At 44.6% G+C, this 25,509-nt stretch overlaps 2 protein-coding genes across 8 annotated transcripts in view; one reads left to right on the top strand and one right to left on the bottom strand.

Moving 5' to 3' along the window:
* The window catches only part of Ostf1 (osteoclast stimulating factor 1), a 54,096-nt gene extending 48,986 nt beyond the window's left edge, over nt 1–5,110 (bottom strand). The window contains exon 1 of the mRNA XM_031389879.1: nt 4,910–5,110. Within this exon, the coding sequence (XP_031245739.1) occupies nt 4,910–4,943 (34 nt within the window). The 5' untranslated portion in view covers nt 4,944–5,110. The remainder of the gene's footprint in view (nt 1–4,909) is intronic.
* The window catches only part of Nmrk1 (nicotinamide riboside kinase 1), a 25,816-nt gene continuing 5,348 nt past the window's right edge, over nt 5,042–25,509 (top strand). For 4 of the 7 annotated variants that reach the window (XR_004123526.1, XM_031389880.1, XM_031389882.1 and 1 more), the window contains exons 1-8: nt 5,042–5,376; nt 9,538–9,601; nt 12,454–12,544; nt 12,817–12,865; nt 18,613–18,760; nt 18,909–18,980; nt 19,697–19,803; nt 22,636–22,719. Coding sequence is in view for 6 of the 7 variants with exons in the window: in XM_031389880.1 (XP_031245740.1) it covers nt 9,573–9,601; nt 12,454–12,544; nt 12,817–12,865; nt 18,613–18,760; nt 18,909–18,980; nt 19,697–19,803; nt 22,636–22,719 (580 nt within the window). In the remaining variant the exon portion in view is untranslated. Of the gene's footprint in view, nt 5,534–9,537; nt 9,602–12,453; nt 12,545–12,816; nt 12,866–18,612; nt 18,761–18,908; nt 18,981–19,696; nt 19,804–22,635; nt 22,720–25,509 lie in introns of all 7 variants that reach the window. The other 3 variants (XM_031389884.1, XM_031389885.1, XM_031389881.1) reach the window with 2 other exon arrangements.

A 25,509-nucleotide genomic window follows, 5' to 3' on the forward strand; every position in this document is an offset into this window, starting at 1 on the left:
AAAAAAAAAAAAACAGGCTCTCATGGTACATTTTTCTCCAAATTCCTCTAATTTGAGCCAGAAAGATGGTTTAGTAGGTTGAGGTACCTGCAGTCAAGGTACCTCAAACAAGCTGGATTTGATTTCTGGGATCCATATGGTAGAAGAGGGAACAGACCCCTGCAAGCTGCATTCTGGCCTCCACAGCTGCACTATCACGCGCACACACACACACACACTGAAGCCACATGTCCAAGTTAAAGCCTGAGCTCTATTTCCAAGCAACAGCCTTCAACAAGGATATAGGGGCCTACTTCACAGGGAAGTCAGAATGAATACAGGAGACAGAGGTGTTTGCTCCCCTCCTGACAGAGGCAGCCAGAAAAATGTTAATTTTCCCCATCACTGACATCACCATCCAAGGAGTTTTCAAAATGTTTTCCCTCTGACTTTACACAGCCACTGGGTGTAAACACATCACATTTATAAGAGAAACCAGCCGCCACAGTACATCTGAAAGCCAAGCGACCACAGCTCTCACCAGTGGTTCATTATTTATGCAGGGATGGATTACATAATAGTTGAGACCTGTTTAGAGAGAAACTCTTCCTCTCAAGTTTTGTTAAAGAGCACACAAGCAGCGAAACGCTTTTTACGGTTTTTTTTACTGTGAATGACAAAAGAACCCAGGGGCCTGGTCAGTTTCTCCTAAGTTCCATGGATTTATTTTCACACATCACATGAAATATTGATGTTGCTCTTCTTTTGCCACCAAAATCAATATGCCATTTGAAGGAGATGGCCAAGGTCAGACATCAGGGTTCCAACTACAGTTGGACTGTTACCAAATCTATCCAAGATGGCAGCAAAGTTGGCATGACATTCATTATCCCATGGTCAGCCCATCGAATTTCTCAAAGGGTGTCTATGAGAACAAAATTCTCTTCTGTACACTGACCAGCTGGGTAGAGTCACTCTCCTTGCAGTGCAAGGGTGGCTGAAAACTACATAAAAGCTCTCTAGACGAACTGAGAGTCTGTAGGGATCTGAAGGGCAGGATGGCCCATGTAGTGAAGACTGAGCCTCCATGGCATATCTAATGAGTAGCAGAGAGTTTCAGGGACAAACCTTCAGGGGCCAAAAGTGACCCCATAAAAGATAAAATACCACACAAGGCACAAACTGTGATTGAAATGATGTTTCAAGCAAATTACAGGTGAAAAAGAATGGAAACAAATCGCAGCCCACAGCAAGACAACTCAATCTGACATGTGGACGGCATTCTGAAGAGAACTGCTTCTATCTTCTTTTTGTAATAAAAACTGATCTGCAGAAAAAAACTGAGTTTATTCATCTAAACAGTGATTATTTGTCAACAGTCTAAAACAGAATGTATGTTTTATTATTTATGTTTTGGTTTTTTTGAGGTAGGTGCTGCATGCTGAATAACCAGGTTCCTCTTCAGCCTCTTGAAAGCTAGGACTACAGACATGTACCACTATTCATATTTTGTTGTTTTTTCTTTTTCTTTTTTTTTAATTACAAGATTAAACAATTAAATGAGTATAATCAGACATCTAATTGTAGATACATAAACTAAGTTAGGACTAAGCAAGTAAGGATGAAGCTTTGTCTTACAGTTCCTGGGAACTCCCAGAGCCCAGTGCAAGGCCTAACATACAAGCTATATTAAGAAATGTCTAAACCAGACACTGAGGAGGGTTGCGAAAGCCTTTGATCTCTGCACCCAGGAGGCAGAGGCAGACTGAGCTCAGTGTATTCCATCCAGGCAATCCTGGTCTACACAGTAAGTTCCAGACCAGCCAGGGCTAGACCCTGAGACTCTATCTCAAAAGGAAACAGATAGAAGCAACGGGGAAAAGAAAGCAGAAAAGAAAAAAAAGATAGGGAAACCGAATGCTTCCCTTCTCCCCCAACCCTCATGGGGGAAAATGAGAGGAGGGAGGAAGGAGGTCTCTCCTTTCAAGATCTACCAGAATTTGCCTGGGCTGCCTCCTCCGACCAATGGCTCTCATTGGGTACAGGCTGCTTAGCCTGGAAGATGCATTAACTTTGTTTAAGGTCCCTTGCTATTTGTGATGCTTCAGACTGACATAGGCTATGGAGCCACACAGGGGACAAGCTTCCAGAGTCACCCATGAGGATCATCTAGAGGAAGGCAGCCTTTAAGAAGGCCTGGAGGGATGGCCTTGATTAGGTTAACTGAGTTGTGAACACTGATCCTGAACCAGGGCAGCAGCATCCTGGTTTGAGTACTCCATCCCAGATAAAAAAGGAGAATGCCATCTGAGTGGGAGTAGACATCCTTCTCTCTTCTGGACTGTAGATGTCACGTGGCTTGCTGTGTCCAGGAGTTTCCTGCTGTGGTAGACTACACTCATGCACTGTGGGCCAAATGAAATCCTTAATCTTTTAAATCACAACAGAAAAAATACGTAAGACATGCCTCTAGACTCTAACAGTAAGTCCTCTGCCCCTCTCTGCCCCTTACATCTGGCTCCGGTCTTCCTCGGTGTTGCCCATTTAATTAGGAGCCATGTTGTCTTACTCCACTGCTACAGAAAACCTGTCCCACACGGGAAGAGAATCTGTGGGAATTTGTGTCTCAGATCTCAGTGCCATTAAAGGAACTATTCCCCAGAAGAAGTAGCACATGTTAATTTCTTGAGCACTGCAGGCCTTACCGTTGGTCTCTCACCTGTCTGCATGAAGCTGAGAATCACAGGACTGCCCCTTTTTGGTAACTTTACAGGAGCCTATGACTTACATATATACTTAACAGCTTACTTTTCTTCTCCTTTCTTACTATTTTTCCCTCTCTGACCCAAGCCTTTTTCTTCTCCCCACCCCACCCCAACTCTCTCTCTCTGATAATTTGAATGTTTAGAAATATTTTGGAGAAGAGAGAGGGTGTAAACAAAGCAATGAATGACAAATTAAAACTTAAATGTGTTCTCATGAATGCAGGGCTTCTTTGGACTTGCCTAGAGTCCAAGGGGAGAAAGCTCGGTGCAGCTGCTGCACCCTAAGCAGGGCCAGAAACCTGGTTCTTTCAGATTCCTATCCAGTTGTAAAATATTCAGGGCTCCTCACACAGGGGCACAGCACAAGTCCCAGAGTCAAACATCTGAGCTGCACTCCTCTATGATCCACACATCACTACCCATTGCTGATACTAGATGAGTTAACCTGCTGAGCCTTACTGCCTCTGGACAATGGGAATAAAAAAAGGTACTGACCTGGGAGGGTTACAGAGAAGAAGTGAATGAATTCAAACATGTATGGGTGACTAGACCAGCGTCTAGCACACAGTACATATGGGACAGTATGATAATAAAGCTTTCTGTTTTCAGGTAACTCGGCACATAGCTTTAAGTCCCACGGACACTAATATTTCTCATTGTCCATTACTAGGTAAATAAACTGACTTTCATGGCAACTCTATTTATGTTTGGGCCTCACTTATAAATCCCAGTGAAGTCAGAGTTCTCTCTAAATAGTAAAAATGTTTAGCCATGTGTTTTCTGATTTGCTGGAGAGGAAAAGGCAGAGATGTAAACAATAAAACTAGTTCCCAGAGCAAATCTGGACTTAGTAACAGGCTGAGTCCTAAACCACACCCAAGGGTGCAAGAACTCACAAGCTCACAATCACGTACACAAAGGCAGGCTCCTGCCAGCACTCACAGACTCAACACTGACTTCATTTTGACTGTGTCTGGAGGAATGAAAAACCTCACGACCTGATTTTCAACACATTCTTCAAAATCAAGAGCTTTGTTTAGCCATCAACGAATTCAGCTTAGTTGGACCTTCGAGGTACCAACTTACTTTTGAGTTTACAAAACTGCCACCTCTACATCCGCATCTAAATTGCAAATTGCAAACGTCTCAGATTTCACAATGAAGGCAGCCTCAACCAGCACCGCCCAGCCTCTGCCCAGCCTCTGCTCAGGCCAAAGCCAGTCAGAGCCATTTCCTTCAAAGTCCGGCTCTGCAAAATTCACGTCGACAGAGAATGCCTATCTCACAAATGTGTGTGCATTATTTTCAAAGTCAGGGGCTTGATACTGCCACAAAAGAAGAAACCTGGATAAGAATTGAAGTTAAGTGACTGTCACTTTAATAAAACAAAAAACAAACAAACAAACAAAAAAACAACCTCAAGGGGGAAAAAAAATCACTGAAGCAGCGTAAGTGGCTATAAGGGTTGATGTAAATGGCTTTCAGCCTTTGTAATACCAAAGCTGCAGGAGATTGGAAAAGAGGGCTGGAAATTCGTCAAACATTCATCTCCCATTTTTCTACCATTCTTGTTAATTCCCTATCCAAATCAAAGTTCCCACGAGTTTATTTAGCCGAGCTGAAATATAACAGTCCCTTTAAATTCTCTCGTTTCTCCACATCACAAAAACACACTCTAAGAACAAAGTTTTAAAAGTGAACCAGGAAGAATGGTCAAGAAAACTGCTTTGAGGAACTTCGTACTCCAGTTTAGTTCTCGAGAGTCACCCTAAGCAAAACACTAGGATGCAGGATAGAGCGACACTGCCTAAAGCTAGGAGCCGGGAGGGTGGCAGCCGGGCTGTCCGGCTGGCAGCGTCCGTGCAGCTCTCCAAAGCTCCGGGAGACCTCGGGTCCCCGGCCCGCTCCAGTCCGGGCCCCGCAGCGGGCGGGCGCAAACCCCACCCAGCCGCAGCGCACTTCCCGTTCGCCTGCCGGTCAAGAACTCCAACTTGACAGCGACACGCCGAAATAAGAGGAAGTGGCCGCGACCTAGGTGCTGCCACCACACCGCTAGGACGTCCTGGAGAGCAGGGTGGAGAGAGTCCGAGGGCGCTCCTCGGGAACCCCGGCGAGGGGTCCCGCAGCCCGGAGACCCGCACGCGCGCAGCGCACACAACTCTTACCTGGTTTGACCGGTTTGGGAGGTGGCTTGGACATGGCGCTACACGGAGCGGCCAGGCTCAGCCGCGGGAGCCCCACACGCAGACCGGGAACTGGGCGCCAAGCCTGCGCTGGCCGCGGCCGCTCCGGACCCGCGCGCAACCCGATGCGGGACACTCGGACCAGCGAGCGCCGCAGACAGCCTGGCCTTCCCACCAGGAAGTGGCCGCGCCTCGCCCGCTGCTGATTGGCCGCGGCGGGGAGCCCGGCCGAGCCTCAGAGGTCCAGCCTGCTCCGGAACCCCGGAGCCCCGCCTTTCTCTCTGGGGAGGAGCCTTACTGTAGCCACGCCCCCAGGCCCTGCTTAAGGGGAGGCTATGAAAGCGCAGTGGGTTTGCGCTGCCCAGGTGAGCAACGGGCAGTGGTGTGCTTGAAACCCTCTTGCCAGCCTGCTCGGGGGGCCCTGCTGGGGAGGATTCGAACCAGCTTCGGTGAGTACTCACTGCCTGCTGCGTACACACGCCGAGACCTGAGAACCTTCCAGAGTCTCCTGCGCTGTACCCGGAACCTGCTTGCGTCTAGGGAAACCGCGTTGGGACTCAAGTTCCTAAAAAGCAACTAGCCACTGCCAGCTGTAGGAGACCACAGGTTTGTTTGCCGGCTGGAGAATCGGGTCTTGATCCCCTTCGGGACAGGATGGCCTTTCTGCAGCATGTGTTTAACAAACTCCAACCCACTTGCTACCTGGCTTTTATAAAGGCTTCTAACTAATGCTTTTGGCGTTTTAAATAGCTGAGACAAAAGCAAGGTATTTTGTGGAATGTAGCACACGGAAATTAGAGGAAACTTAGATTTCCATGTTTGTAAAATTTTATTAGAGCACACCAAGTTTGTTTGCTTATGCGTTGTCTGTGACCTCTTTCTTATTACAACTTCAGAGTTGAATAGTTGCCCACAAAGCCAAAACTATACTACTGGCTGGTACTTTACACAAGTTGCCCAACATGAGAGTTTGTGTTCACACTAAGTAAACTCACAATGTCACAGTCAGTATTATATGCTATTGTATATTAGGAGAAATAAAAATGAAGATACTGGTTATGTAAGAAACTACAGTGTGGGCACAATGGTTCAACTGCCCCTGCTGCCAAACCTGATGACCAGAGTTCAATCTCCAGCACCCACATGGTGGAAAGAGAACTCCCAGAAGACCTTTGACCTGAACATGTGTTCAGTGGTGAACCATGGCGTGCACCTGCCCCCACACACACATGCATACAACATAGATACAAACAAAATAAAGCAACTTTTAAAAAGAACCTCCACAAAATGGAATGTCAACTTATCTATTGAAGGTTAATTTAAAAACGAAAAGTTAGTGAAACTTCAAGGGGCAAAGATTACAGAAAACTTTGCCATGGCTATGCCCCCAGGCCTTGCTTACCAGGAACTCTGCCTGTGGGGGAATTCTGCCTACCAAAAGAGATCAAAGTTGAAATTAGTCCTGTTCATGGGAGAGTATCCAGATAACTGTAGAATGAACCACACTGAGGTCCTGAAAGCATGGGCCTTGAGCTCATCTGAAGAGCACATGTGTTTGCTCTTGCATGCCTCAGAGTTGGCGGTGGGGTTCCTGTCTCCTTCCCGACTGCTGACTCTTCCCATGCCCCTGGGAATCATTCTGTGCTTTAGAATTCAAAGTGAGCCATGTTCAGAAGTGGAATAGATCAAATATAAACATAAGTCAACTGTGAAGAAAATTCAGCGTTTCACTGAGATCACATCAAAGATATTTTTAAAAATTCTGTGTATGAGCCCGTCCTAGGGATGCTTGCCTATGATCCCAGTCCTTAAAGGAAGGTGACTTTGCCACACGTGCAGCCTGGGCTGTGTGGCAAGTTACTGACCAACCTGGGCTGCATAGTGAGATTCTGTCTCAGCATATAAATAATATTAACAAATAATAATGATAAATAGATTTGAAGAAGATAAATGACTCATTCAAGTCACATATCTCCCAGTTTGTTCTTCTCCCTCTCTGTGGAAATGATACTAGCTGTTGAGGAGAAGGCACTGCATAAACATCACGCAGGATTCAAGGCAACAGGGTACCCTGACTTCGAGACTCTGAAAAGTTCAAAAGATTGTCTCTCCAGAGACATCAGAAGATGTACGGTTTATCTTGGCTCCGCCTTGTATGTGCCTCACAACATCCTCTGCTGCAAGGCCAAGTGTGCAGACACACACCTGGAATCCCACCCGTGGAGTGGCAGAGAGTGGAGACCAGAGGTGCAGTATCAGATTGTTCATCTTCCACTACATAGATACTTGAAGGCCAGGCTGAGCCACATGAAAGGCCTTTAAAACAATGAAACAAAACCCTCTAGCACATATATGAAGCATGGCAACTCTAGATTGCAGTTTGTTCAGCATTTGGTTTTGAAACCATATTTAAAGAGGATCTAATACATAATGAAGTAGAATGATACAGACATGGCTGGTGCCCTTCTGAACCTGGAGTGAATTGCCTTGTGCACCCAACACGGTTTTTGAAATGGACAACTCTGCGAATTAGTAAGCTGCTCACTGCTCCACTGGCTACTCAGCCTGGCCCCAGCCTCCCAGTTCTCCACCCTTTCTCACATTACCTGCCGGTTCCTGGTGAGATAGGTCCAGAATTCCCCCAAACATTGCTTTGGACAGTTCCAGGTTATTTGGTTGCTTGAATTTTAAAACTTTCCACTTACTTATTTAGTGTGCATGTGGACACAGGAATGTCATGCATGTGTGTAGAGATCAGAGGACTACTCAAAAGAGTTGGTTCTCTCCTTCCATGTCAGTTTTGGGGATTGAACTCAGGTCATCAAGTAACTCTAGTAGTAGTAGTAGTAGTAGTAGTAGTAGTAGGAGGAGGAGGAGGAGGAGGAGGAGGAGGAGGAGCGGTAATAGTAGTAGTACCAGCAGCAGCAGCAAGTAACTCAAGTCATCAGGCTGATGGGGGTGGGGGGGGGTGATGATGCTTTCTTTGATTTGAAAGAAAAACACAGCCTTCCATTTCCTTGTGTTTGGCTATGGTAGTTTCCACCCCTTACCCAAGGGATGTTATAATAAGGTTCTTCCACCTCATTTCTCCTCTCTGAATTGCTAGAGTTCCCACACAGACAAACCCTTCAAGTGTAGTGTCACAGCCACAGACATTACTTCATCCTATGTAACTGAAGCAGTATCTTGAAGTGTATGCACACATATGTCAAGTAGGAAGGGGGACCAGTACTTTCCATTAACTGTACGCAGCAAATGCATGACCCTTCAGGAATACATCAATAAGAATGACACAGATTATCCATCCGAGCCTGACAAGCTAGCATACGTGTACCATCCTTTCTGTGGTCTTGATAATAAAGTGCTTCATAGCCTGTCCTGGCGACAGGGTGACGTTCACTTAATTGATCTAGTTTCCTGTCCGGCTTTCTAGAACCGGATGTGGCATTCCAATCTGGGCATTTGCACTTCTGCAAAACTTGAGAATTTATACTGCACCAGTGTAAGCTTTTCAGAAAGGTGGGGGCGGGGAGGGAGATGGAGAGGAGAGGAGAATGAGAGACTAACTTTTGTTTGCTTCTTCCACTGGCAGCTGTACCTTCTATTACTTAGAAAGTAGGAAGGGCAATATAAAGAGATATATTAGTCAGAGTTCTCTAAAGGAACAGAACTTACAGGAAGGTGTGTGTGTGTGTGTGTGTGTATGTGTGTGTGTGTATGAGATGTATTAGAGTGGTTTCAAGAATTCCGTAGTTGCTCAGCCCATGAGGTTGGCGATCTCATCTGGTCTTCAGTATATGCCAGAATCCCAAAAGTAGTAAGTTCTAGTGCCAGTGATGGAAAGGACTTGCTAGCAAGAGTGAGAGCAAGCAGGCCAAGAGAGCAGGCTTCCTTCTTCCATGGTCATTATATAGGCCGCCAACATAAGGTGTTTCTTCCCACCTCAGAACTCAGGTCATCAAGTAATTCAGATTAAAAGTGATGGTTTGTATATGCTTGGGCCACGGAGTGGCACTATGAGGAGGTGTGGCCTTGTTGGAGGAGGAGTGTCACTGTGGATGTGGCCTTTAAGACCCTAGTGCTAGCTGCCTGGAGTGAGCCTTCCCCTAGCAGCATTCAGATGAAGATGTAGAACTCTCAGGTTCTCCTGCACCATGCCTGCCTGGATGGTGCCTTGATGATAATAGACTGAACCTCTGAACCTGTAAGCCAGCCCCAATTAAATGTTGTCCAGTATAAGAATTGCCTTGGTCATGGTGTCTGTTCACAGCAATAAAACCCTAACAATGAGAGGCTTCCCACTTCGAATGATTAAAAAGTCCCTCCAAGTGTGTACTCAGTTCCTTTAGTTTTGGTTCATTCTAGATGTAGTCAAGGTGATAACTAAGAATACCTAACACAAGGTGACCCAAGAAAATGGTTCACACAGGCATAACCTTAGTTAACAGACCCTAAGAAAACATCGGCGATTGCCAGCAGCAACACCAGGCAGTGTGGGTAATGTAGGGTTGAAACCACTAATCCCCCCTCCCTATAATTTGTTACTTCTTCTAGGGACTAATTGTAGGTTACTAAATATACTGAACTTATTTTATTTTTATATATTTTAGGATATATTAGGAAGGTGTGATTCCCAAAGTCAATTATGAAGACATTTGTCATTGGAATTGGTGGGTGAGTATTTCCTCTATAAACAGCTGGATGAGAGAGTCCAGATGTCCAGATGGTTTTTCAAGTGGACATGGTAGAGAAAGCTGTGGGAAGTCCCAAGTCCTAAGCAGAGTGCTGCTTGTGAGAAGGGCCAGGGTTCCCCAGGGAAGGCAGAGGTGGGGTCAGCAGTATTTCCATTTGTTTTCTGGAGCTGACACTGGAGATGAGGCCTGATTGGTCATTCCTTTGGCTGAGGGTGATTATCATTTCTTATGTGGGTGTTCTGTCATGGTGTAAGGAAAAGAACCCACTCTCTCATGTTTTCAATGGCCAGCTTTTGACTTGAGGAATACAGACTTCCTTACATCCAGTCCTCTTCCCCCACCCTTAGGGTAGCCAGGTGTGCTATTTGGCTAGGCTAAAATCTGGTGTGATAGAATCCACGAGTCCTACTGTCACAAGCATTCCAAACTGTGTGGTCACCTGACCTGTGGCACCAGAGGCTGATGTGCAAATGTGACATCAACAGCTATCGGAAAGATACTATTTGTCTTGCTGCCACATTGGGTCTGTCATTCCTCACATGTGTCTCACTGACAAAATTTTTGAAATACTAAAAATGTAATTTGAGGGAGATGCTCAATTGTGAAATACAGGCGCTCTATGCATTTACTTGTAAATAAGGAGGGGAAATGCATTGTGAAGCTGCCCACTGTTCTCTCCCTCAGATCCTAATCAGGCTCGGAGCTCTTCCCTGGGGCAGGGAGAGCTTGTGCAAGGGAAGTTATGAGCTTGCTGAAGGGAAAGGAGAGGTCCCGAGGCATCTTCTGACCCTGGGATGGTTACATTCCAAGTATGGATTACAGGCTCTGTGCTCTGTGATGAAACTCTTTCCCAGTCTGTACGTTCAGGCAGGATTCCTACAAAAAGTGCTTCCCTCTCTGTGGTTTCTGCTGAGTCAATGGGAAGGGCTCTATTTATTGCTGATTCAATTATATGGCCTTAAAGAATAAGTGTAAGAAGTGACATATTTTCTTGCCAGATTGCTCAGACCATAGCAAAGTTATATATCCTTTTAAACAAAAGCTTGGCCTCTTGAATATAAACTTCCGGCATGGTCTATAGACATTTTTCTTAAAGAAGAAAAGGTCACATTTTTGTTAAAGAATAGAAGGTTCTCAGAATATAAAATAACACCCCCATGCCCTACGTACATGTGTATTGTAAGGTAAAATGGACAGCCCTATTAATGAATATCTTCTACTTCACAGATATAATACGGTATTTACATGATAGTTTATATACAGTAAGCCTTCTTTGGGTTTTGTTGTTTTTTATTGTTTGGTAGGATGGATCTTTTTGGTGGTTTGTGATTTCTTTTTTGTTTTAAACATTGTCAGGGTCTTACTATGTAGCCCTTGCTGGCCTGGAACTCACTGTGTAGACCAGGGTGGCTTTAAACTCACAAAAGATTCACCTGCCTCTGGCTCCTGAGTGCCAGAATTAAAGCCACATGCCTCACAACAAGTGCTTTTAATGAATGTCTCCCTCTCTAGATAATAAACATTGTGGTGTTGATCTCAGCCAGAACCAATCACAGGTTCTTGCCAATAGATGTACGGTCAGACCTTCTAGGCTAAGAACATTTGGTGTGCGGTGAAATCTTGATCTCTGTTCAGGGTGACTTTAAAATGCACAAAATAAAATGCAGGATATCAAAGAAGATCAACTCATTACTATTCAGCCATAAAGCCTTTGCAAGCAAATCTGTGAGCTTGTGGGAGGTCACTGCAGTGTGGTAAACAGCGTATGTAAGTTTGAAACAATAACAAGCATCGGTGCTACTTCAGCTGCCCACTTCGAGCTCAGCGTGCAGTTCTTGTAGATGTCCAAGTCAAAGCACTGTCACAACTGTAGTTTATTACATATAGTAAAAGAAGCTGCTGATATCCTGTTAGAACTGAGTGAAGGTGATGCAATCTCTTTCAGCTTCACAATGGCCCTGAATTCTTTCAGAGACCCTTTGCACGTGACTGAGCCCTGAGCTAATCACCTCTTTGAAAAAAAAAAAAAAGATGAGAGCATAAACCAGGCATGGTGACTAATAACTGTAATCTCAATACTCAGGAGGTCCCAAACCAAGGTTTGCTGTAAGTTCTCGGGCAGCCTGGGCTAGCTACACAGGTGGGTCAATATGGACAGCATGACGACTGTTTCAGAAGAAAAACCCAAAGAGAAGAGAAAGATTAACTAGAGAGATGCCTCTCCCTTGCAGGAGAGCAGGAAACAGGACATGCAAGTTCCTCAGACACCTGTAGCTCCAGATGTCACAGTCTAGCCAGAGGCAACAAACACTGCCCTGAGGGGAACAGTAACATTGGGCCTCCACCTGGGTCCAGTCACAGAGAAGGTGCAGGGGAGGGAGAGGCATGGCACAGAAAATGTGGGTTCAAGGGGAGCCGGGCTTCTAATAAGCCATTCCTCCTTTTTCCTATGTGATTGAAACAATCACTGTGACCATGGGCAGTTCTATAGGCCTGCAGAAAGGTGAGACAGGATGTTCTCTGGTGCACATATTTAACCTGGAGCTATTTCGACAGTCAAAACACGACTGCTTCTGGACAGTGTCCGTATTTTGAAGTTTTGGTATCCAGTTCACTGACCTCTCTCCGTCCTTCGCTTCTCTTACTGTGAGGACGAGGTATAGCTCTCAAACCTGTGATTTCACCTGCAAAGCAAAACGTGATCTGTGGAAATGAGCGGTTCCCCCAAGCAGGAAATATTGTTTTAAATATACTTTTTTAAAACATCGTTTAAGAATGTTCCATGTTCTCTAACGTCTTCTTGGACCTCGTGACTTACTTTTCTTGGCTCAGCGTGACAAATGGAGGGAAGACAACACTGGCGAAGAACTTGCAGAAACACCTTCCCAATTGCAGCGTAATATCTCAGGACGACTTCTTCAAGGTATCTATGAAGCTTCTTGAATAACTTATTGAACACACCAAAAGAAAAAAGGTTTCTCGACAAAGTTAATTTAAAAAGCTTTTTGCAGAGTAAACTGGGTGCCATAGTGTTACCTGCCCACTAGATGGCACCATCTGTCAGTGACCACCTTTGAGCTTGTTCCTTGTTTTCCAAAACACTTTTTTTAAATGCCTATCTTTTTAATTGTATAATTGCACCATTTTTGTCCTCCATACCGTTTTGATGGATTTTTTTTTTAATTTTTTTTCCAGCCAGAGTCTGAAATAGACATAGATGAAAATGGCTTTTTACAGTATGATGGTAAGTACAGTCACATGTTGAATATTATGAGGTTATATTCATTTTCTTTTTCAAACCCAAACAACTTCTCTCTCTGCTAACATAATGTTAAATGTTTAAATAGGGAGGGCAAGAAGGCCCCATGGATAAAAGCATTTGTCATGCAAGCCTGACGACCTGAATTTGAGTTCCTAGAACCTTTGGAAAGGCGGAAGGAGACACTGCCTCCACAAAGTTACCCCCTGGTCTCCACAAGTATGCTGTGGCCATGCACACGCACAGCCTAACATTATATACACGTGCCCACACATACACACGCACACACCGTAACACATTATACACACGTGCCCACACACACACACACCCTAACACATTATATATATACACGTGCCCCCCCACACACACTCTAACACATAATACACATGTGCCCCCCCACACACATGTACACACACACACACACACACCGTAACACATTATATGTGCCTGCCCCCCCACATGCACTCACACACACACACACACACACACAAACACATCATACACTCATGCCCCCCACACATATCCTAACACATTATACATACCTGCCTACACACACAATCACACACACACACACCCTAACACATCATACACGCTTGCCCACAGACACACACACACAGAGATAATTTAAGCTCTGCATGTTTAAAGATTACTATACTTTAAGCCTGCCTCTGTAGATTTTTAATCTTTGCTCAGCTATTTAAGTAACTAGAACATTTCCCACAGATTTATATTTCAAACTCAAAACTGGAATGATAGATGTTTTTCCAGAAGCTAGGGTACAGTAGGCTTGCCATCTGTCTGTCTGTTCCTGACTCGGACAGATGTGGCTAGCCATGCTGAATACTTTGACCCTCACCCACGAGAACATTCATCTACATCATACTAAGCTTTCACGATCCAGCTTCCTGCCCTGATAGCTTGCCAAGCCCCTAGAAGCTTGTGTGTTTGTTTTACTACTTAGAAAATCTTGAAATGTATTTTAGACTCACTTCATTCTCTTGACCTAGGCTAATTCTGTTTGGAAGCCAAAGAATTAAAGTCAGCCAGAAAGCATTTCTTTTCCTGTAGATACTAGCACAATAGAGTTTGCACTCTTACCCTTCCATTCAACAGCTATCCTTAGTATGTGTGCAGACCAACAGAGGGGACTCTCCTATAATGTCAGGCTCTTTATCTTTAACTCTGAGGGTCTGAAGACTCAGTATTGTGTGCCAGTTCTTACAAATAGCAGTTGTCAGACCACATCTGTTCCTTGCTGTTCTCTGTCATTTCAACTTCAATTCATTGTTCCTTCTCTTCCCTTACTCTAAAAGTTAGAAAACATTTTATAAAGAATGAAAAACCATGTCAACAGTCTCAAAGCATTATATGTTCATATTCATTGCGGAGTTCTCATAAGCTGCTAATAAAAAATTAATACTTCAATAAGAAAAAAAATGCTAGAAGAATGCGAATAAGCTCTTCGAAAAAATAAGCCGGTGAGCCTATATACTTCAAATAATTGCAAATCACTTTTCCTCCAGTTCTGAAGAAAACAAAGAATTTTAATAGCAGGATAATGACCCAAGGGCATGGTCACTGCAGAGCAATCGCCCTGTGCACATTGCATGAAGTTACAGACTAACACACATATGTCTCTCAAATGCCTTGAGATGTTCTAGCCATGAGCTCATATATCCTACACCTGGGAAGCTATCCTTAGATGGAAAAAAAAAAAATCAAACTTTTCAGATAAATGTGGCAATGTAAAGTGAGTCCAGAGAGACTCAACATCTCAGTAACCACTGAAAGGACAGTTTATAAAAGTGAGTTAGCTGGGCTGGTGAGATGGCTCAGCGGGTAAGAGCACTGACTGCTCTTCCCCAGGTCCTGAGTTCGAATCCCAGTGGCTCACAACCACCCGTAATGAAATCTGACGCCCTCTTCTGGTGCTGTCTGAAGACAGCTATATAGTGAATTACGCCAGAGCGAATGGGGCTGGCAGAGGTCCTGAGTTCAATTCCCAGCAGCCACACACATGATGGCTCACAGCCATCTGTACAGCTACAGTGTACTCATACACATAAAAAATAAATAAAATAAATCTTTTAAAAAAAAAGTGAGTTAGCAAAGGCAGACACTGGACAACTTCCACAAAAGGATGCTGCCCCCACCATTCTGCAAGCTGAGCTCTGGGATGAAGGTGTGGTCAAGTTGGTTGCTATTCAGGGCCACAAGAGACAGTCGATTCTGTACCACACCCTGGCCTTTGCAGCATTACCAGAATCATCTCTCCCTCCATCTCACCTTGCATCTCACTCTGTGTGTGTGTGTGTGTGTGTGTGTATGTGTGCGCGCGCGCGCGCATCTAAATGTTCGCCTTTTATACTGACATCAATCATATCACAGAAGGTATTACCTGCCCCTCATTCATGTATTTTCAGATACCAATATGCGACCTCAATATGTAAATTTGCAAGTGGGGGGCACACTTCATAGCTAGTAGAACTAGCAGAAAAAAATTGCTAACTGTATCATATTTAACCAACTTGAACAAGAGGCAACTTGGGTGCCTGTAGAACAGGTACCAGACACAGAAGCGGATGAGAGCACAGAGATGCTCGAATCAGAGCAAGCTTCATCTCAGTTCTGTAAATAGAGGGTGAGTGGGAAAACCCCATGAATCTGAAAGCGAGGAAGGACTTTTGAAACCACTTGAAATTCTTCTTCTTTTTCTCTTTTGTTTGCTTTTCAATCATTCACTTGGTTACTAAGCATTTTTTTTTAGCTTATTTTATTTATTTTATGTGTATGAGTACACTGTAGCTGTACAGATGATGTGTGACTGCTGGGAATTGAGCTCAGAACCTCTGCTGACCCCACTCGCTCAGGCCCTGCTCACTCCAGTGTAATTCACTGTAGCTGTCTTCAGATGCACCAGAAAAGGGCGTCAGATTTCATTATGGGTGGTTGTGAGCCACCATGTGGTTGCTGAGATCCGAACTCAGGACCTTCGGAAGAACAATCAGTGCTCTTACCCGCTGAGCCATCTCGCCAGCCCCGGTTACTAAGCATTTTTTTTATTAGTTATTTTCTTTATTTACATTTCAAATGTTGTCCCCCTTCCATGTCACCCCTCTGAACCACTCCATTGCATCCTCCCTCCCCTTTGTCTCTAAAAGGGTGATTCTCCACCCACCCATCCACCCACTCCCACCTCACTCCTCTAGCATCCTCCTTCACAGTGGCAACAAGCCTCCACAGGACCAAGCACCTCCCCTCCCACTGATGCCAGATAAGGCAGTCCTCTGCTACATATGTAATGGGGGCCATGGACCAACTCATATACTCTTTGGTTGGTGGTATAGTCTCTGGGAGCTCTGAGGGGTCAGGTTAGTTGATAGTGTTGTTCTTCCTATGGGGTGGCAATCCCCTTCAGCTCCTTCAGTCCTTCCCCTAATTCTTCCATTGGGGTCCCTGGACTCAGTCCAATGGTTGACTGTGAGCATCTGCACCTGTCTTAGTCAGGTGCTGGTAGAGCCTCTCAGAAGACAGCCATACCAGGCTCCTGTCTGCAAGCACTTCTTGGCATCAGCAGTAGTTTCAGGTTTGGTATTTGCAGATGGGATGGATTCCAAGGTGGGGTATCTCTGAATGGCCTTTCCTTCAGTCTCTGTTCTGGTTTTTGTCTCTATATTTCCTTTAGATAGGAGCAACTCTGGGTTAAAGATTTTTATGGCTGGACGGTGGTGGCACATGCCTTTAATCCCAGCACTTGGGAGGTAGAGGCAGGCAGATTTCTGAGTTCTGAGTTCAAGGCCAGCCTAGTCCACAGAGTGAGTTCCAGGACAACCAAGGCTACACAGAGAAACCCTGTCTCAAAAAAAAAAAAAAAAAAAAAGATTTTGAGATGGGTAGATGGCTTCATCCCTCAACTGGGGACCATGTCTTTCTATTAGAGGTGGTCTCGTCAGGTTCTATCTCCCTACTGTTGGGTATTTCGGTTAATGTCATCCCCATTGGGTCCTGAGGGCATCTTGCATCCCTGGCATCTAGGACTTTCTAGTAGTTGCCCCGCCCAGCAGTTCCCTACCCACTGCTGCTACATATTTCTATTCAATCTCCTGGCCCTTAGGACTTCTCTCCTGTCTTTTCCCATACCTGATCCTGCCCCTCCTTTTTCTCTCACCCTCCCCTCTCCCACACAGGTTCCTCCCTCCCTCTGTCTCCCGTGATTATTTTGTTCCCCCTTCTAAGTGGAATTGAAGCATCCACACTTTGGCCTTTCTTCTTGTTAAACTTTATATGATTTATGAGTTATATCATGGGCATTCTGAACTTTTGGGCTAATACATACTTATCGGTGAGTACATACCATGTATGTCCTTTTGGGTCTGGGTTACCTCACTCAGGATGATATTTTCTAGTTCCATCCATTTGCCTACAAAATTAGTGAAGTTAGACAGGTAGATCAATGGAATAGAATTGAGGACCCAGAAATAAACCCACCCACCTATAGTCACATGATCATTGACAAAGAAGCCAAAACCATACAATGAAAAAAAAAGAAAGCATTTTCAACTAATGGTGCTTGACTAACTGGAGATCTGCATTAGAAGAATGCAAATTGATCCATTTTTATTTCCTTGTACAAAGCTCAAGTCCAAGTGGATCAAGGACCTCCACATAAAACCAGATGCACTGAAACTACTAGAAGAGAAAGTGGGGAAGAGCCTCGAATACATCAGCATAAGGGAAATTTTCCTGAACAGAACACCAATGGCTCAGGCTCTAAAATCAACAGTTGATAAATGGGACCTCATAAAACTGAAAAGCTTCTGTAAGGCAAAGGACACTGTCAAAAGGACGAAACGGCAAGCTACAGATTGAGAAAAAAAATCTTTACCAGCCCTACATCTGATAGAGGGCTAATATCCAAAATATACAAAGAACTCAAGAAGTTAGACTCCAGAAAACCAAATAACCCAACTTAAAAATGGTACAGAGGCCAGGTAGTGGTGGTGCATGCCTTTAATCCTAGCACTTGGGAGGCAGAGGCAGGTGGATTTCTGTGTTCAAGGCCAGCCTGGTCTACAGAGTGAGTTCCAGGACAGCCAGGGGTGCACAGAGAAACCTATCTTGAAAAAAAATATGGGGTGCAGAGCTAAACAAAGAATTCTCAGCTGAGGAATCTCTAATGGCTGAGAAGCACTTAAAGAAATATTCAACATCCTCAATCATCAGGGAAATATAAATGAAAACATCCCTGAGATTCCACCTCACACCAATCAGAATGGCTAAGATCAAAAACTCAGGTAACAGCAGATGCTGTCGAGGATGTGGAGAAAGAGGAACACTCCTCCATTGCTGGTGGGATTGCAAGCTGATACAATCACTCTAGAAATCAGTCTGGGGGTTCCTCAGAAGATTGGAAATAGTTCTGCCTGAAGACCCAGCTATACCACTCCTGGGCACATGCCCAAAAGATGCTCCAACATATAACAAGGGCACATGCTCCACTCTGTTCATAGCAGCCATAATAAAAATGCCAAAGACATACCACTTAAATATATCTCTATCAGTGTTTTAATTGAGCATTTAAGGTATTTATTATTAGATACCTTGAAGGATCAGTAAAACGCACTTATGTCATACATGTACAAAGCCCTGGAGGTACTTATCACAAATAGCCAAACCCCGCCCTCCAGAAGAAGTTTGCTATATTAATTCCGTGTATTCTATGTTTTCCTCAGTGCTTGAAGCACTTAACATGGAAAAAATGATGTCAGCCGTTTCCTGTTGGATGGAAAACCCAGGAAGCTCTGCGGGCCCAGCTGCCTTGGAAAGTGCTCAAGGGGTTCCCATTTTAATTATTGAAGGTTTCCTTCTCTTTAATTATAAGTAAGCCTTCCCACTGTAATACCAACTTGAAGGAATGTGGGGGTGGAGGAGGGGCGTGGGGGTTGAGGGAGGACAGATGCTAGTGTGCAAAAGGGATGCTGATGTGGAGGAGGAAGAGCCTTGTGACCTGAGTATGTTGTCATCATAGGCCTCTGGATGCCATATGGAACAGGAGCTACTTCCTGACCGTTCCATATGAAGAATGTAAGAGGAGGAGGAGGTATGTGTGGGGACTGTCTCTGTGCATTGTTATTCCGAAGGTGAAAAGACAGGGAAAAAAAGAAAAGTGCCATTACTGAAAATTCTTAACCCTGAAGTCAAATACTTTTCTATAAATGCTCCTCACATGGGGTAGTGTACAGTAACTTCTCTAAGTAAAAGGGCCAGTGTCATCCTGTCAGCCTCCCAGACTACTCAGATGGCCACACATGGCGCATGTACCTAAAACACAGGTCAAAAATGAACACCGGCACTGGGAAGATTGTAAGTACCTTTCCCCCTTAAGGCCTTTTACTTCTCATTCACATCAAAGTACAGGAAAGACAGGATGACATCCTGTCAGCTCCTGGCCCCTCACCCTCCATGACATGTTCTGCAATAGCTGCAGAGAATACCAGTTGGATAGGAGAGTAGGCCAGCCGGTCAGAATCTCTCTCCTCCTTATTTCTTCTTGTAGTTATCCCATAATTCTTTGATAAGACACAGAGGCAGAGAAAAGATAATCAGGAGGTAGTGAATTCCAGGCTTATGTTTTGGATTGGTTTGGAACTAAAGCCATTTTGCTCCCTTTCTCACTACAGTCAAGGCTAAAACAAGTAGCCTGAATTCCTCTTTAGATTTAACCTGAAAGATTTTCACAAGATCTTGACCAATGATCTGTCTACTTTGTCAATCATAACCTTGTGTCAACATCATGTTTTCTGCATGTTTTTCCAGTACCAGAGTATATGAGCCCCCAGACCCTCCTGGGTACTTTGATGGCCACGTGTGGCCCATGTACCTAAAGCACAGACAAGAGATGAACTCCATCACCTGGGACATTGGTAAGTACCTTTCTCCCTTTTAAGGCCTTTGGTGTCTTATTTTTACATCAAAGTACAGGAAAGATTTCTTGGAAAACACTTTTCTTTGGGAGTTTTTAAGAGAGGTGCTCAGGTACTCTCTGGGTTCCCCTTTTCTGCAGCTGGTTCTTGTTGGTTTCTTTTTCAACTGGCAGTTTTTGTCAAGCTTGTCAGATTCCAAATGATTAATCATTCATTGACCCATCAGTGCCTGAATGTTGCCCATGGCATTGGAATGCAAACGAGGCAGACCCAGTCTCTATTCTCCCCAGCTGCGATGTCAAGGCGAAAGACTATAAAAAGTGAGAGCTTTACAGCAGGACTTTTCCCCAGGTAAGCCCTGACATTAGGTGCCAGGCAGACTACCCTCTTCCAAGTTCCTTGAGAAAGCTCCTTGTAACCAAACTCATATGAGTTCAGCTGGACTGAGGTGGGCAAAGTTAAGGGGAATGACTGTCATCCACACCATAGGAAGAACTTAGAAAAGACCTAGGAACAGAAAGGCACGTGTAATACCTGAAAGAGGCTGTTGTGTTTGTAGTAGAGAAATATAAGGAAAGGATGTGCTGCTGCTGATCATGATGATACAGGCAAGGGCCAGGCCCTCTAATGCCAATAGGATACCCAAAAGGAATCAGGAAGCTCTCTACAGAGAGGCTTGAAGCATGGTCATGGTTGACACATCATCTTTTCAGTAAGATCTCTTAAGATCTGGAGGGTAGAATTAGAGGTCGCTGTATTGAACATGAGTACTCAGTAGAACTGGGGTGGGAAGGTGTTAAAGATGACAGACACCCCAGGAACCAGCAGGTGTTATTTTGGGGAGTTGTAGATGTGGCAGGAAGGACTACATATATGTTTTGAAGGAAATTAGATTGAGGTCTCTTAGAGACAATCTGTCAATTTAGAGGCACTGTGAGTACTTGGGCCTGGGCTAAGAGACTATCCCTGGAATAGAGTACTCATGTGGAGACGGTGGCATGTGTCTCTTGGACGGAGCAGAGGAATCAGCCTGGCATATTTTTCAGAACAAAGGGGATTCATCCATAGGGAAAGGAGCCTGTTGGCCTCCAGGGAAGACAGCTTTGTTCTGATATGTGCAGAAAGGGCACAGAGTTCGTCTCAGAACTATTTCTGGGTTATGCCTGCACCAGCAGCTACTACTGTGCTATATTGGAGAAACATCCTCTTCTGCCCTTTGCTTCCTCCATCTAAATGGCAAGTCTAGCTTTGTCCTTGCCCTGTGTCCTAGTTAATGTCAGCTGTCAACTTCACAGTAGAGTCTTTTGAGGGAGGCTCAATTGAATTATTGCCTAGAGTATATCAGCTGTGGCCACTTCTGTGACAGATTGTCTTGCCTGGTGATTGGTGTGGGAGGGCCTCATTCATAGTGAGCTTGCCACCCAAGGCAGGTGGGCCTGGGATGTATAGGAAATCTAACTGAGAGAGCCAGAGAACAAGCCCCTGAGCGCCTTTCCTCTATGGTTCCTGTGACAGGTACCTTGAGTTCCTGTCCTGACTTTCCTCAGTGAATTGTGATCTCGAAGCATAAGCCAAATAAACCCTTTCTTCCCCAGGCTGTTTTTGGTTAGAGTGTTTTCTCACAACAGAAGTCAGACATCCTGTTTAAATGGAGCCAGTCCATGGTTTCCAGCTTTGGGGGATAAGCTCTAAACAGATATTAGGGCACAGCCTTTCTCCAAAACATCATCTTCCAGGCTGTCCCTTCCCTTGCTGTTAAGCCACTTAAACTTCCCAACAGGCACTTCCTCTTCAGACCTCCCTATCCTTGCTTTATTATAACTAGAGGGTCCTTTTTTCTTGAATCCAGGTAACTTCTTTTTCTCCAAAAGTGTTTGTGCAAATTTTATTAAAAAGATGTATCTTCTGATCTCAGCAATGTATGTTAAGAGTCTAGACTGACACACAGTTTACGCCGGGCAGTGGTGGTGCACACCTTTAATCCCAGCACTTGGGGAGCCAGAGGCAGGCGGATTTCTGAGTTCGAGGCCAGCCTGGTCTACAGAATGGGTTCCAGGACAGCCAGGGCTACACAGAGAAACCCTGTCTTGAAAAACAAAAACAAAAAAGAGTCTAGGCTGACACACAGTTTAAAAGCACCTAGTTGATCCCAGTTGGGGAATTGCTCCTCTTTGGGCCTCCTGACATGCTATTGTGTGACAGTCAGGCACCAAGAACAAACCAAGGCTGCCATCCCATGTCTGACTCAGTGAACCACTGAGTTTATTGGAGTTCCAGACAGGAATGTGGTGACTCAGAAGCAGTTGCATCACCAAAAAGCCTACCTTTCCATGGTGATGCCTCACAAAGGGACCGTCCCTGCAGCTGCCTCTGTAACCTTCTGGCTGCTCTGGGCATTTGAGAGCCTTCTGTCCCCAGCAGTTGCTACTGCTAATGCTACCTCTAGAAGGGCCCGTGTGAATCTAACTCTCAGGAGTTCAACGAGCCAATAAATTCATTTACTTTAGAGTCTTACAAGCCTCCTTTCTCCCTCTGGGAGGGAGTGTCTCCAAGCAACAGAATAGGTACACAGTGTGTCCCATATATACAACACAGAACCTCTTTGCTTTTCCTTCTCTCCCTCCCTCCCTCCCTCCCTCCTTCCTTCCTTCCCTCCCTCCCTCCCCCTCCCTCTCTCCCCCCTCCCTCCCTCTCTTCCTCCCTTCCTCCCTCCTTCCTTAAGCCATAGTCCTGGGTTCTTCCGTGAAAGCTATTGGCGTTTTAAAGAAACGCCATGCATCATCCTTTACTAGTAACCCTGTCAACATTTGACCTGCTGTTCTCACTTTCCAGTTTACCTGGATGGAACAAGGTCTGAAGAGGACCTCTTCTCTCAGGTGTATGAAGATGTCAAGCAAGAACTAGAGAAGCAAAATGGTAAATGCTGTTCTGTCAAATTGTGTGGTGGAGGACAAAGAATATTAACAATAGTTGATTGCATACCGAGAATGGTGTGCACAAATTTCACAAGGACTGCATTTATTCATCCTTTGCTTGAGAATAACTCAGAGTCAGAGATTCAGTGCCCGGCTGGATCTTGATCATTTTGTTTGTCAGATAGCTTTAGGCTTGGGAATATTTATCTTTGTTACTCTCTTAGTGGCTTGAATGTTATTTAAACTCATAGCAGGAGCCGGACTCTCTGGGCCTGTAATGCTGATTCTGGTATATATGGAACTTCCCCCTTTGCTTTATTCTCTTAAACATTTTCAGGAAGTTTCTGTTTTGCAGATACAATATTTCTGAAAGATGTAGAAAACCACTTAAATCAGGCTCCAGTGAAATGGAAATCCAGAGGTGTCAGTGACTTTAGGCTCAGCTGGAGTAAGAGGCTAGAATTGTGTCCTCAGGGCTCCACTACAGTTCTGTTTGGGTTTATTTTGAAATCAGGCTGTTGGCATCCAGCGTGAAATGATAGTTTTCCCTTAGCACAATTGTTGTTAGTGGATAAATTGGGGAGCTGGATATTCCTGCATTATCTTTACTATTTCCTAGCTAAAAAAAAATCCTTTATTTTGTATAGGTTTGTTTTTTGTGGTGCTAGGGTTGAATCCAGACCTTCGTGCTTTTACTTAGCATCACTAGGCTATACACCCAGCCTTCAACACTTTTGTGTTTTGGTTTGGTCTTTTATTTTTTGTTTGTGTATCCCTGGCTATCCTGGAAGTGAGTCTGTAGACCATCCTAGCATCTAATTCAGAGACCTCCCTGCCTCTACCTCCCAAGTGCTGGAATAATAGGTGTGCATCACCACTGCCTGGCAGCCTTCAACAGTGTTTTAAAAAATAATTTTCCAACTTAACTCAGCTAAAATGATCCAGGGAAGATTTTTGCATTCATACATCTTAGATCACATGACTTGCTAAAGCTATTACTTTGGCCAGAGAGATGGCATGTGATTGGCCATAACTTAATCATATACTCCACCATGGTTGAAGACCCCAAGGTGAGACCTAGTTTTTAAAATTTTAAGGAGAAAGCAGACCAGAAAAAGTATAAAGAACCCCAGAAGAAAGAAGGAATACCGTGGTAGGAGGACAAATCTCTAGCTCTCACTGTTGCTAGATTTGAATCGTAAGAATTAAAATGAGAGTTAGAGAATGACTCAGCAGCTAAGAACTATTGCTGCTCTCACAGAGGACTAGAGTTCAGTTTCCTGCTTACAGCTGCCAGGAAATCTGACACTTTCTTCTGGCTACTGGTAGCACCTTTGTACATACGTACCTCTCTCTCTCTCTCTCTCTCTCTCTCTCTCTCTCTCTCTCTCTCTCTCTCACACACACACACACACACACACACACACACACACACAACAAAAAATAATAATATTTTTAAGTAAGGGTCTCACTATGTAGCTTTGATTAGCCTTGAACTATGTAGAACAGGCTGGCCTTGAACTCACAGAAATCCAACCTGCTTCTGCTGCCCTAGTGCCGGGATTAAAGGCCTGTGTCACCACACCCAGTCCTATAAAAATAAATCCTTAAGAAGCAATTAAAATGATTCCCATGCTGAACCAGTGGTGCATGCCTGGGTCACAGCACTTAGTTTAGACGAGGCACAAGGTCAATGATAACTTCAGCTACAGAGACACCCTGTCTCTGAAAAAGAAAAAGGCCTGTGGCTAACACAGATAAAATGCCACAGTCAGCTGGTTCAAGAGAAAGCATCCTGGACCTCAACAGCAGGGAAGAATGTAGCAAGGTTTCCGGTGAGAACAGCCTGCTGGGTAAGAGTTACACTGACTCTCTCCTCAGCAGTTCCTCTCTGACTAGCCATGCAAGCTGCCTGGGTAGCACTTTGACCCTGATTGTTGCTGACTGCAAGGTCAGAACTTCACACAGGCAGGAAGCACTTTGAGGAAATTTTAGAACCATGTTACATTTTCTTTATTTCTTTAAAAATGTATTTATTATTATAAATAAGTACACTGTAGCCATTTTCAGATGCACCAGAAGAAGGCATCGGATCTCATTATGGATGCTTGTGAGCCACCATGTGGTTACTGGGATTTGAACTCAGGACCTTCTGAAGAGCAGTCAGTGCTCTTAACCACTGAGCCATCTCTCCAGCCCACATTTTCCTCTTATAAATAGAACTAATAATCCTTACCAAGTCTTCCATCCCCCCAACCCCTGCCTTCCTCCTCCACCCTCGCCATCCCATCTCTGCCTTCCCACCCTTGCCATATGTGACTCTGATGGAGGTAGGCTTCCCATAATGCAGCCCAGGGCTGTTCAGCTTTCATAAATGATAACCTTGAGCCAGAACTACTTCTCTAAAAGAGACCAGATCCTTTTCCGGGCCTCTTCCTGGCCCAGTGAGAGGCTTTGGGGGCATTTAAGTGCCTGGATACCAGTATCTGTCTTCTCCATAATGGCCAAGTCTTACACCCAGTTCCCTACTAATGACGAAATGATATTTTGAAATTTGGCCACTGTCTTCAATATTGTCTAACAATATTGTCTAACAATATTGTCTAACAATAAAGACAGTGGGAGCTCTAGTCATATTCCTCTGATGCATTATTCCCCATACCAGCTCAAGTCCTTTTTTATCTGCCACAGGGCTGAGAAGGGCTGGCATGTAGCTGCATGTGCTGTAAGCCCATAAGACAGTACCTGTCCATGTATGTCTCTCTCTCTCTCTCTCTCTCTCTCTCTCTCT

This window comes from Mastomys coucha, unplaced genomic scaffold, assembly GCF_008632895.1.
Source record: "Mastomys coucha isolate ucsf_1 unplaced genomic scaffold, UCSF_Mcou_1 pScaffold21, whole genome shotgun sequence".
Lineage (NCBI taxonomy): Eukaryota > Metazoa > Chordata > Mammalia > Rodentia > Muridae > Mastomys > Mastomys coucha.